At 37.4% G+C, this 13,667-nt stretch overlaps 1 protein-coding gene across 2 annotated transcripts in view; it reads left to right on the top strand.

Annotated features, from left to right (window-relative positions):
• Nucleotides 1-13,667, top strand: part of CDH12 (cadherin 12) — a 529,539-nt gene that overhangs the window by 466,590 nt on the left and 49,282 nt on the right. For both annotated transcript variants that reach the window (XM_054284703.1, XM_054284702.1), the window contains one exon: nucleotides 9,854-10,041. In XM_054284703.1, the coding sequence (XP_054140678.1) occupies nucleotides 9,854-10,041 (188 nt within the window). The remainder of the gene's footprint in view (nucleotides 1-9,853; nucleotides 10,042-13,667) is intronic.

Raw genomic sequence — 13,667 nt, 5'->3', positions numbered from 1 at the left:
CTGTTAGTCTTTGAACAGTCCAGGGCACAATTTTGACCAACACCAAGTAAAGCTTTCTCAGAGAAATTTAGGGCATTTGGAGAAATTAGTACAGGTCAGGAACTATTTTCTACAGTCACTTTCCATGAAATTGACCTATTTTGGTGTGGGTAAAAGAATTTAATAACATGGAATTAGGCCATTTATATTGGCTGACTTCTGGGCCACAGAGTATGACTGGTACATAAAACTTCTTTGGATATTTGTAATAGTTTTGAGCCTATGCTTTGTAATCCAGGCCATGCAGCCCTCTTTGGGTCACAGTACCCCACAGTTAAGTAGCTTTCTATCATTTTGTGTGAGTCCAACATAAGGGAGTTAAAATTTAACCTCTATAAAAATTTCTATTTACACTTACGCCAACTTTTTCTTAATTTTTTTCTTATTTCTGTTCATATCAGAATTCTTCGTGCACTTTTAGTAAGAGCTGGTTTTCCCCCCAAGGTGCATGTAACCTTAGTAAAAACTCCCTGGAAACTTCTTCTCTTTCTTGTAGCTGTCATTGTTGCAAGTTATTAATCATAAAGCATCTTGAAGAGTAAATCATTTTATTCAGACTGAATAACTGAATCCCAGCCAAAGCATGCTAATTGGAAGAAAACTGAGAAATAAACTGGAGGGCAGATATTCAATTACCACAGATTCTCAAAACACAAAGTGTTTAGCAAATTCTTTGTCTGCTGCACTTGTATTGTTTTTTAACTTTCTCAAGAATGCATAAGTAGCAAAGTTTATCTGAGGACTGTTTGGAGTATACATTGAATGAAACAAAAAACCTGTTTAAAGGTCTAAGCTGATAGAGACTGAACCCTTAGCTCCAAAGCAGAGCATAAGCCCAAATATAGCTGTTTCTTTAAACTACCCCATAGCCAATGAAAAATATAGGTAATTTCTCACTGGCTGAAGCACCATGCTCTGATTGCACTGTAAACAATAGTTCAAGAAATACAAATGAGCACAATAGTGATTGGAAGTTAAATATTATCTATTTGTCATAACATTCTGTTGTTAATTCATTTCCCTCATATCATCATCTCTAAGCAGTAATTGATCATTAATGGAAAGATTAGGTAAATTGTTTTAAACACTATAATTATCATCATAGTAGATTATTATCATTAATAATGGTATTTTACATCTGCTACCTTATGTAGAGAAGGTACAAATAAATACAGTTCATAGAAATTCAACAACCTTTGGCAGGAATCACGTCATTCATTCCACTACAATGTGTTTTCTATGGGGAGTGATGAAGAAATTATTAATTCAAAACACAGAGAGTATTTAGATTGGATGCATGAAATAACTCTCAGTAACCTTGGTATGTCTTGAAAGCCCCATGCATCTCCGCCTACTCTGATATTGAAAAGGAGCTAAGACTACAGATTTAACAGCATGGGGTTGCCTTGCAATGCTTTGAGAATTGGTTCCAAAGTGACTCACTGACAACAGTGCCACTTGCTGTGTCACTATCAGTTCTGGCAGCATCTGCCTTTTTCCCTGAGGTCTTCCATCTAAGTAAGAAATCAACATATCCTTTCTGCTTCCAACCGTGGTGAGCTTACTTTCTGAAAATTTAGAGACTACAGGGCAACATAAAGTGAAGCAGACCATATGTAATTATCTAATTATAATCACAACAGTTTAGGCTCATGATTTTCAAGAATATCAAAGAACTGCATTTGTATGCAGAATTTCAGCAGTGCTCCACTCCTTCTAAAAGCATTAAATGGGATGCCCAAGTGCTTGCAACAATCCACACGTTCCTAATGACAGCAGTAGGAGCTGAGCTGAAGGTACCAAGCAGTTTGTAACTGTCTTCCGTGAATCCAAAATATGTCTTCAGTACATTTGCAGAGAGAAAGCTGTAAAATAAAAAGGAAGTAACAGAAATATTCTAGAGTATATTTTTAAAGTTTTGTCTTGAATTCATGACAATTATTTTATTCTTGGTGTCTTCTATGGAAAATCTGTTCAATTTATAAATGTGATTGTCCAGTACTCACAAGAGAAAGGCCTGTAATTAAGCATTCATGACTTTTGCATTTTATTGCAAAATGAGCAGTATTTATAAGGAGAGCTTACTTAAAAGACTTAAATTGTAAAACATAAGCATCACTTGTGATAATCTGAGTGTACTTGCTATAGAAGTATAAGAGAAGACAAATGCAAAATACGCAATTGCTATCCCATTATATTATTATTTTCCTATCTATATCACACACTAAATCACAAGCAATTAAGGAAACTGCAGAGAGTAAACCAAAACTTGAAACAAAGTATAGTAAACTATTATAAACATGTACTTGATCATTTCACAATTTCATCTTTAGAAATAATAATTTTTGGCCTCATCCTGTGCCCTCATGGGGAAGAAAAGTAATATGGAGTTCAGGGGAAAAAATGCATGGAATATACTTAACGAGTGTGTTAAAATCAAGTCTTCACAAGGAGTTTTATGAGTAATACAGATGTTGAGCGTGCTTTGTTTAGGTGATTTTAGGTATGCAACTGAGGTTTGACTTGGAGGACTTAAGAATAGAACCTAATTTCCTTAGTCAATGGAGAGAAAAATTATTCTTCCAATACAGATGATTTAGAGCACCTGGCTTAGATCCTAAAGTAAATGGTTTGACCATATTCTTAAGAGAGAATGAATTGTACTAAAAGTTGTGTTATTATATCTTGTGCAAGAGTGATAAAGACAATATGAAAAGGCTCCGGCAAGATATTTAAGAAGCAGGGATGTTAAGCAAAGCATTACAAACTCTATGTCCCATCCTTGAAAAATGTACTTTTTATCATGTTAATGTTTCACATGTATCCTTCAATTTAAATTTTATAGAGGGAACAAGCGTATTGATTTACTTCATGGTGACGGTGTGATCACCGGAATATTACCAACCAACCTACCTGATAAATGTCAATTACATGCTGCCTGGAATTCTGAAAAGGGAAAGACATCTTCTCCTGAAAACTTTTTTCTATCTATAAGACCATGCTACACCTTGTTAATTCATTATAACTACTATATAATTTAGATACAAAATAATTGATTCAAGCTTTTAGACTATACCCTCCAAAAAGTATTTCTCTCATTGGATTATTTGTTTTGGTAGTAATTTCTAATTAGTAGACTGGATATTAGCAGAACAATTCTTCATTGGTTATGATACATTGTGAAGCTGATCATGTGGAACTGGTTTTCCACATAAGCCTTCAGAGTTACAGAAAGCTACACTAACATGTGAATGCACTGGCAAAGTCAAATTTTTCACAAAAAGATGAAGTGATAAAGGTGGCGTCTTTCGTATACAACAATAACATCAGGATTACAGCAATTACTGAGGAATTGATTATTTCTCCTCAGCCTGCTGGAACATGGAAACTAGAAGAAAGTCTTCTTTATAAACTTGAGGAATTTACAGAACCTAGTATTTCCTTCCCCTCTTGGTAAAACTATGCTACCATACAAAGATGATTTTAAGATCTTTAAAGAAGATTAAGTTATCCTTGCCTCAATATTAGGACACATATGTGAGTGTGCATGGCTCAAAACAACTGCTTCTATAATTATTTCTACATTATGTTGTAATCAGAGTACTCTCTGTTGCAAAAAGTATTCTTTATGCAACAACCAGCACACTTTGAAGGCAAAAGCTGTGGGCTTGACTATCTTGAGATAGTGAAAATGAACTGGAATTTCCCATTTCCTGAACCCTTGCTCCATCAAGGAGGATGTTCATGTCTGTGGAATTACTCTCTGGAGTGCGTAGGTCTATTTTTAGAAAGCTATATGACAATAATGCCTTATCAGTAGGAAAAAAAAAAGGCAAATGTTAGTACTGAATATTTCAGTATATAAAAATTATACCAGTATAATTAAAATACTTTTTCCTTTGGGAAGGTGGAAGGAGGATGGCTTCACAAACAAAGTCTGCTAACTCACTTCAGGGGGTGATAGAGGGCTGGCTCAGGAGCCAGATAGGGCTGGCTCAGGAGCTGCCAGCTCTGGGGAAGCTCCATCATGTGGATAATCCTAAACTAGGGTAGGATCAAATTCAAAATGAGTTTTGTTTCTGCGCATTTTCCCCTTGAAGTACTGGTGACCCTTGAACATACACAATCTCTGCAGCATGGGGAGGTTTTTCTAGGTGTGGACTTTGGAATCCACAGAAGAGAACCAGAAAATTTTAAGCATGGTTATGTTATATCTAATGAGGCCATAAACCCTTTCTCAGAGAAGTGGGTTAAAGACTGGAAGGATCCTTTCCATAAGTGAAGTTTTACAAGCCCACCCCAGATCATGTGTGACCTGCATCTGACACACAGTGACACAGCCTGGCTTTTTTTCCCCCACACAATGTCCCAGCCCCTCTGCAGGGCACAGAGCCACATCCAGGAAAGGAATGAATGCATCTCACTGCTGTGCTAAATCACATCTCCCTCGTTTTAGGAGCATATGCAAATCACATCTCCCTAGTTTTAGGAGCATATGCATCAGATGCTGCTATTTATTAGGCTGATTAGCTGTAGCTGATGTAGCAGGTTTAATATAATGAGTGTATGCTTATATATACTTTATATTATACTTTCCTTTGCCTATTATACTGTAGCTAAAACACCAGTGAAAAAATATTAACTGATGCCTTATGATTTTTCCTAAACAGACATAAATCAGTGTCTTTACAGCTTGGATCTAGGATAAAAATTAAAATACCTCGATAATTTAATTTAAAAAAGAATATTACAATACACTGTCTGGTGGGTTTGGGCTTTGTTCTTTGGTTTTTGTGTTGTTGCTTTCTTTTTTGTTGTTGTTGTTTTTGGGGGTTTTTTTGGGGTTTTTTTTGCTTGTCTGTTTTGTTTGTTTTATTTTGTGGTTTTATGGTTTGTTTATTTCTATTTTGTTTGTTTTGGTGTTTTGTTTTTCTCCTGAAGAAACGTTAAAGATTTAGAAGAAAGAGAAATTAATTATTTTACTTCAGTCTTTTTGCCTTTAAGAATCATGCTATTGTGCTCCGCTGCAATGCAATAATTTGGCAACTGCCAGAAAGCTGAAAGAAGTAGAGACAATGAAAAATCAGTACAAGTATGGTGACAGATTAGGAAGAAATATTCGAATATCATTTACAGCTGTTTGATTGAAGGCCATTATGCATTTAGCTTAAGTCCTTGGATGCCAACATGGGTTATTTCTTAATGGTTGTTTTGCTGATAAGAAGTAATGATGGTTTTTATGTGCTATTCCTATCAGACCTGAAAAGCTTTCTGGTAAATGATGGTGTAAACTTCAAGAGTGGAGAAACAACAACAAAAAAATCTCTTTTTAAGTGAAACACAAACAAAAAATCACCTAACATCTTTGTAAGTAAAAATCAAACCCCAGAACAGCTTTTGAGCCTTAAAAACTAAAACTAATCTAATCACGTCAGAGGAACTGTAAATGTGTGCTGCATTTCAGTCAATATGACTGATTACCTGTCACTTACTCAGCTCTTATTTCTTCCCACTGTGTGCTTTGGAACCATCTTTGTTTTAGAAACTCAGAGGCAGTGTGTATGAATTGTTAGCTAACCTCTGCCTCATTTTCCTGAATGATTTTGGGTCTAAGCAATTAGCCCTGTCAGTTATTTCAGCTTAAAAGCTTCAACAGCATCATCACTCATTTATTTTTATCATCCTCACTGATGCCACTCAACATGGAAGAAAAATTCCTAACCAAGCAATAAAACAATATTTATTGCTACCAGCTTTCCTATACGTAAAAATATCCTGACTTGCATGCAATATATGTGACCAAAATCAGCAAAGTGGGGAGCTAGTTTCAGAGTCCAGTTTGTACTGCAGTATGAGGAAAATCAGGGCTTTCTCCTTTAGTACATCCCAAAAGACAGAAACAAACTCAGAAAACACATTTAAAAGAGATTTATGCAAGTAGAAGAAAGATTTTTGTTTGGCAGAGAAGTCACATCAACAAAATTTGACAGAACTGTTTGAGCAGCATAACCAGCTGCTGCATAAGTTTGTCTGAAGTGCTTGTTCCATCATTCCTGGAAGCTGAAGAGAACAAGGTTTTCAGGACCTTTGGGAGTAAAAGGCTATTACTCAGGCCTGTTTCAATATATCTCTATAGCAAATGGAGGCAGTAGTGTATACAGGCAAAATGGACAATAAAAAGTGAATAATGCTAAACTGTCACAGCAAGTCCACAGCAAGAAGTAATGTCTGCTGGAAACAGAAAAATGAAAATCTACAAAGCTGTCGTTCTATCTCATTTGATGTATAGCATATATTGATCATTTCAAATGTCCTCCCTACAAAGACTGAGCCTTTCTGAGTTCAAGAAGCGTTTGGACAATACATTCAGGCACATGGTGTGGCTCTCAGGGACCCCTGTGCAGGGTCAGGCATTGCAGTCAGTGTTCCTATTGAGTATCTTCCAGCTCAACATATTTAGTGAATCTAGGATTCTATTATTTGAGGGTGGGGAGGAAGGGAATGAGGCTTTCATGCTGTATATTATATTCTGTCAAAGTTTTTCTGCAAGCTGGCAGCAATATACATGATTTGTTTTCATTTATTTTATTCTGAAAGTAAGTTGTCACAGTAGAACAGTTAACAGCTTCCATGTGCTGTGAAGATAATATAACAGGAGGACAAGGGCACTGTAATTACATACTATGTCTTCAGAAATATGACTCTTGCAAGGTTGAAGACTGCTTCAGAGTTTCAAATTAGTCTGGATGACCCCATCTTTATTGTTGTTGAATTTCTGGAAATGATGAAATGCCAAGTCATTGAAAATAACTGATAAAAACCTAAAAAATGAGAAATTAGTAATTTAGTCTTTGACTCCATCTAAGTCCCATATGCTTTTCAGCCAGGTGCAATATTTTATAGGGAAATTTTTGTTTGTTTTAATGAATCTGAGTGATCTTCAGATCACTAAAAAGATATCAAGCTGTCAAAGATGGAAAAATCTATGATCATACACTCTTCCATTTCATTTTCACTAAAATTGTGGCTGTAAACAGCAATGACTGCAGCAATGATTTCTGTAATCTGATATAAGAACCTGTATAGGACTGGGATATCAGGGCTAGGACTAAGTTGTGGAAACTTAATATAAGATCCAAGGGCAGATAAAGGCCTTTTGGGTCTCTTTTCTTCATAATTTGCATAGCATAGACCCAGTAATATAAGTGTTTGTAAATGGCTTTAGATAATAGGAAGATTTCTGACTGTATCATGAATAGCATGTCAAAATTTTATTCTTTAGTCAGAATCACTGAAGTACATCTGAGACATAGCTGAGAATATTTTGTCATGACACCATTTTGTGTCATAATAATCCTTTCCTGCTGTTAGAAGAACACTAAGAAGTACAGTTTCCTTTAGTATGTTCCTTTGGAAAGAAAAGTAGTGAAATGATAATTATTCAGTCTTTAGTAGCTCAGTCAATGGGTAGTACAAACCTATACACTGTGATGTCCGGAAGTAAGTGCTGGCACAAGCTGACTTTACTCATGGGGATTTTCTCTAAGAAAAAAGGCAAATTTTGCCTTCTGGTATACTTCGCATACTGTTGGCCAGAGGGTGGAAGCAAACAGAAGGGATTTTTTTCAGAGGCAATCAAACAGACAATTATAGAGGTACCATAGCTCAAATTACTAGCTCACAAAACAGTAAGCCTGCTCCTAATCCACCAGTGCTAATGTCATTTTGTTCCTCACCTGAAAATATTGTGAAGCTGAAAAGCTGGCACAGCATGCATGGTAAGGAGATAACGACAGGGAACATTGTCTGCAGTTTAATTCAGCGGCTGAATGTGAAAGTCATCTATCCTGCTGTTACATAATATACAGCTTTTCAAAGCCTCATTTTGTGATGTGTGGCTGAACCACTGCTGGGTGGAAATCTCTGAGACATCCCCCTAAATGTGCCTCCCAAGAGTCACAGGAAACTGTCCTGCTATGCTGTTGAAAAAGAGGTGCAAATTTCCCCCTACATGTCACATGTAGCAGAACCCAGCGGCCACTGCCGATGTTTTCTGAAGGGGCTGCTCTGTGAGAGCTGTGGAACATTGACCCAGGAAAACAAGATGGACCGAGGGAAATAAAATGATGGGGCTAGCTTTGTTGAGAGACAGGATGAAGTGAAACAAGCATCCTGGGCTCAAAACCAGCTCCAAATGTAGCCAGCAGTTTTGACAGCAGAGACTGCTACATGAAGAAAGGTGAGCTCTGCCTGCCCACTGTAAACACTGATCATGGAGGTGCTCACCGGCAGCTGAGCAAAGTAACAACTTGTTATAGATGGATAATGAGATGGTTGGCTCTCACAATTAAAAGATAACTATGGTGTGAATATTAACAAAAGCTTTATGGATGTATGGTTATGTTGTTGTAGTTTAGATGTCCTCTGTTATCCCCATAGTTCCCTTTTCACCCCCTGTGTTGTGACCATCAGACAGCTGGGGTTGTCTAGGACAGGTCGAAAGAAGGTGTGCACATGTGTCCCTTGCATGGGGCAGCTGGGAATGGAAAAGCTTAGGGGGTTGCTTAGGGGGTGCAGCATGGCAACACCTGACCTCCAATCAAGTTACAAGAAAGCATTCTCCACCAATAAATGGCAGAGAAGAACTGACTGACAGACTTTAGGAAGGGCCAGGGCTGCAACCCTGGATGCAACCCCCGGGGGTATAAAAGACTGAGCATCCATCTTGAAGATGAACTGGCCATGTGGTATGCACAAGGGGCAGTTCCCAGCACTGCAGCTTTTTCCTGATGTAGTCCTTCACTGTATTTTTTGTTAAGGTTTAATAAACCTTTCTAAAATTTTCAAAGTGAGCAGTTGTTTCTCACAAACTCCTGCGAGAGGTGCAGCTAAACAAGGAATACAGATACTTCAGGAGCAGTGAAATAGGTCAGGGTACCATGTTACGAGCCCAGGCCTGCTGCTACTGCTGTTGCTAAAATCAAGGCTGCCTCAAAGCACTTTGGACTTTTACATTTAGCTCTATTATGTCTAGCATTTTCCAACATGGTTGTTCACCTGAATGAAACCATTTTATCCTTACATGTCAGCAGCAATACTTATTTTAAAAGTGTGTAATATTTTTTGTGGTTTGTTTTCATTTTTTTATTATAGCTTGTAGTAAATAATCTGAAAGCAAGAGTGTTCTAAGATAAAAATTGTTTAGCTCTGAAATTTTTGTAAGAGCACCCTCTGGTGGTTCATGCCTGAACAATACTGTATATCTTCTTCCAAAAGGAGTTGCACACTTATTTATAGTATTGAATTTTAAAGAAATGGATGAAAACTTTTTCCACTGAATTCTTCCTTTCAATCAATGTGAAAGTCATAAATATATTTTCTAAAAAAAACCCACCACAAAACAAAATAAAAACAAGCAAAATCAAATTAAAATCAAAACAAGAAGAAAAACAAACGGAGGAAAGTGTTTAAAAACATGTACTATCTAATTGTACTACTGTCTATAAGCACAATTTAATTCAAGAGAGTCAATCACATGTGAAAAGTTAGAGATAGAAATATAGATAGATATCTCAAGAAATATAAATGCTAATGTCTTTACAGTTACAATGGAAAAAATCTAGAATCTAGGGGAAGTCAATAGATAAAACAGGAATATATTTTCCAAAACCTTTGGTGGTTTCATCTCCTAATTTTAATTTGATTACTTAGGTCTTTTTTTTTTTTTTTTTCCCAGGCTCTATGATTTTAATCAGAAATATCTGTTTTAATTACCAAGAAATCCCAAGAATGACTGTCTACCACTTTGTCACAGGCATCTTCCATTTGAAAGTACCTGAGACCTCTCATGTTGGTTCTGCTATTGGACGGATCAGAGCTGTGGACCCTGATTTTGGGAAAAACGCAGAAATCGAGTACAACATAGTTCCAGGAGATGGAGGAAACTTGTTTGACATCACGACAGATGAGTACACCCAGGAAGGAGTCATTAAACTGAAAAAGGTATGTGGTACCAATGGGTGGATGTGCCTATGACTCAAGCGGTAAACCAGGTGAGGGAATGAAACATTTTGCACTTTTATGCATAAATAGCTCACAGTAGAAGTGCTACATAAGTAGTTTATATCTCTATTTGAATCCACGGTTTTGAACTTCATTTTAAAAGGCATTGCAGTTTAGCCTTTCATTTCTCATACAGTTAGGTGTGATGTTTCATAAATAATGCCATGGTGAAGAAGTTATTCTAATCTCTGTCCAGAAAATACAATGTCTCTTTCTTGGGAAATTTTCTACCTAAAACCATGCGAAAAACATTTTAGTTCAGATCATAAAATGAAAGAGTTATATTTTATGTTACATGGAATGTAATATATTTTGACTTAGAGGCATTTTATTTTGAAAATTTTGACTTTGTGTTTGCTATTTTGATAATGAATACTCGTGCAGGAAAACACACTACATCTCAGTCACTGATGTTGCTTTAGTACACTAGAATAAGTTCACAATTACTGAATTAATGAATTTCAAAGATGGGAAGGGCACTTTTCAATTTAGAATTTACTGACTAAAGCACTCAGTAGGAGAAGTCGACACAGGGAGTTTCACATTTTACCAGTTATTATTTTCTGAGCCCAGGCATTTACATATACACCAACGATCAACTTGTTCAGTAGAAAGAAATCTGAACCATGGGTCATTTTGGAAGGCACAGTTACGTTTTATAGACAGCTCAGGCTTGTAGGTGTAAATTTTTTAAAAAAACCAAATTATTTGCTGGACACTTTACAAGGGTCTGGGAAGGAAAGAGTTCTGGACATGTATATTAGGATAAGCTTTAGGAAAAGTGAAGCTTTAATTCTAAGAAAATTTAGAATGCTGGTGCTTAACTTTCCTTGCCTCTGACCATTGATCTACACTTGCATTATATCCATTCAAATAATGGAAGTCCTGGCTTCAACCTCCTGACCTGGGAAATAGTAAATTATCCATGGATGCATTAAAGAACAAGATGATGTCAAGTCACTGACTCTTCTTCTACTTTTAATGACATAAAATGGAAGCCACTATACTCACAGGAAGTAACTTGTCGATGAGACACAAATTCTTTGACCTTTTAACATCCCCCTTCTTCTCTGACTAAAGGTTTGAGTGTTCTGTTTCCTTCTAATGGGAATTTGTAGACTTAATTTCATTTAAAAACACCCTTCTGGTCACCTTTTTCCCTCCATGCAGATGACTCAAAAATGGGTCCATCTGGAGCTGTCAGGCTGAGCAGCTGCATACCCCTCCATTTGCACTGTCAGTTGGAAAATGCAGTAAGTAGGAACCATTGAAAAATTATTATTTCATCATCAAGAGCAGGTTTTTGATAGAATTCAGTTCTCTTTGTCCTAAGCCTCCTCTATGCTTCTTTTTTTTTTTAATATGCAACAATAGAATATTCCATACTTGTGGTTAAATGTATTTATTACCCACTGCTGGTTATCCAGGTTGGTAGTGATGATGTTGATAAGAAGGGTGCCAGGGTAATTAAAAAGGAAATTCAAGGCTCTGGGTCGATTGGTTGGTGAAAATCTGCTCAGTTCCTTCTTACTGAAGGAACTGAGCAGAGCACTGCCTGAACTCTTGATGAACACTGCAGGAGTGCAGGCAGCGCTCTGCTCAGTTCCTTCAGTAGCAGAGATGAATGATGAAAGGAACAGGAAAATCCATGCTACCAATAAGTGGTTTAAGGGCTCATGACATCCACGCAATTTTGAGATTTTGATCATAGCGTAACTTTTAAAGCACCAGGACTTCTAAAGTCAGATGGACTCATGATGCAGACATCTTTTATGAAAAACCCTTTCTTGGGATTTTTCCTTCTGAGAAGCTGCTGTTTCAGCAACAAAATGTAAATGATGGTTGTCTGCTGCTGTGGAATGCAACAGGTGCACCTGTGATTGGCCCATCTTGGATGTTTATAATTAATGGCCAATCAAGGACAGAGCTATCTGGGACAGAGTCCGAGAGAGCTACCTTTGTTATCATTGTTTTCTTTTCTATTCTATTCTTAGCTAGCCTTCTGAGGAAACCTTTCCTTCTAATTCTTTTTAGTATAGTTTTAATGTAATAGATATATATCATAAAATAATAAATCAAGCCTTCTGATCATGGAGTCAACATTCTCGTCTCTCCCTTCACCTGAAAACCCCTGTGACCACCATCATAGGGCTCCATCTATCTAACAAGGGCAAAAGGATTTTAGCCCATGAGTTGACTGATTGAGAGGCCTTTAAACTAGGTGTGAAGGGGGAAGGGGATGAAACCAGGCTCTTCAGAGATAAGCCTAAGGGTGGTAAGTCTGAGTCGAGGGTGAAATCAGTCCAGCTGAAGTGCATGTACACTAATGTTGGATAGGCAAGGAGCTGGAAACCATGACACAGAAGGAAAGCTATGCCATAGTCACCATCACAGAAACATGATGGGATGACTCACACAACTGGGGCACTGCAATGGATGGTCACAGACTTTTCAAAGGGATGGGAGAGGAAGGAGAGGTGGTGGGATTACTCTGTGCATTGGGGAGTCTCTTGATAAGATAGAATTTGAGATCAGTGGTGATGAGGTTGAGTGCCTAAGGGTAAGGATCTGGGGGAAAGCCAACAAGGCACACATCCTGGTGGGAGTCTGTTATAGGCCACCCAACCAGGATGAAGTGGTGGATAAATTATTCTGTGAGCAGCTGGAGGATGTTTGAAGATCACCAGGCAGGGGTGGGGCTCTGCTAGCTCTTCTGTTTACAGACAGAGAAGGGTTGGTGGGAGATGTGGTGGTCAGAGGCTGTCCGGGGTACAGTGATCACAGAGTTTTCAATGTTTGATGAAACAAGGAGGGGTATCAACAAAGCTCTACGCTGGACTTCTGGCAGGCAAGCTTCTTCGTCTTCAGGATGCTGATCAGAGAGTACCTTGGGAAACAGCCCTTAAAAACAAAGGAGTCCAGGAAGGAAAGATATACCTCAAGAAAAAAATCTTGAAGGTGCAGGAGCAGGCCATCCCTATGAGTCAAAAGACAAGCTACAGGATCAGCTACAGCTGCAGGGAAAAAAATGTCAACAAACTGACCTGTCTGGACAGGGACTTTTGAAGAAACTAAGGAGAAAAAAGAGGCTATATAATCTTTGGAAAAGTGGGCAAGCAACTCAGGAAATGTTTAAGGATGTTATTAGGGCATGCATTAGAAAGAAAATTAGAGACATGAAATAAAAAATAAAATTGACACAACCTAATTTGACCTTGTGAAATTATGCAAACGTTTAAGTATGTATTGAAGTCTTTTTAGTGGGTAAATGAATAAGACAAACACATTCAATTAAGAATTATAAATAATAAACAGTGAAAGCCACTAATAAAAAGTGCTATATGCTTTAAAAACAGGTTCACAATTTCTTCTCTATCATAGCATATTCTGTAAGCATGTGCTGTAAGTGCTGCAGTAATTCAGTGCTGAGCCACTTCAAAACCATTTATAAAATTTGCTTTTATTTTCCCTGAAAAATTTCTTGCAGGCAGAAACTGTCCATCACTGCACAGATGCTTTTTGGCCTGTTATTATGCAGAAAAACATTGAGAGATTTCTATATCGAA

This window comes from Melozone crissalis, unplaced genomic scaffold (genome assembly GCF_028551555.1).
Source record: "Melozone crissalis strain CALT ecotype California unplaced genomic scaffold, PUWL_Pcris_2 ptg000042l_1, whole genome shotgun sequence".
Taxonomy (NCBI): Eukaryota; Metazoa; Chordata; class Aves; order Passeriformes; family Passerellidae; genus Melozone; species Melozone crissalis.
Note: the sequence above shows the minus strand (reverse complement) of the source record. Positions and strands in the feature narration are given on the sequence as shown.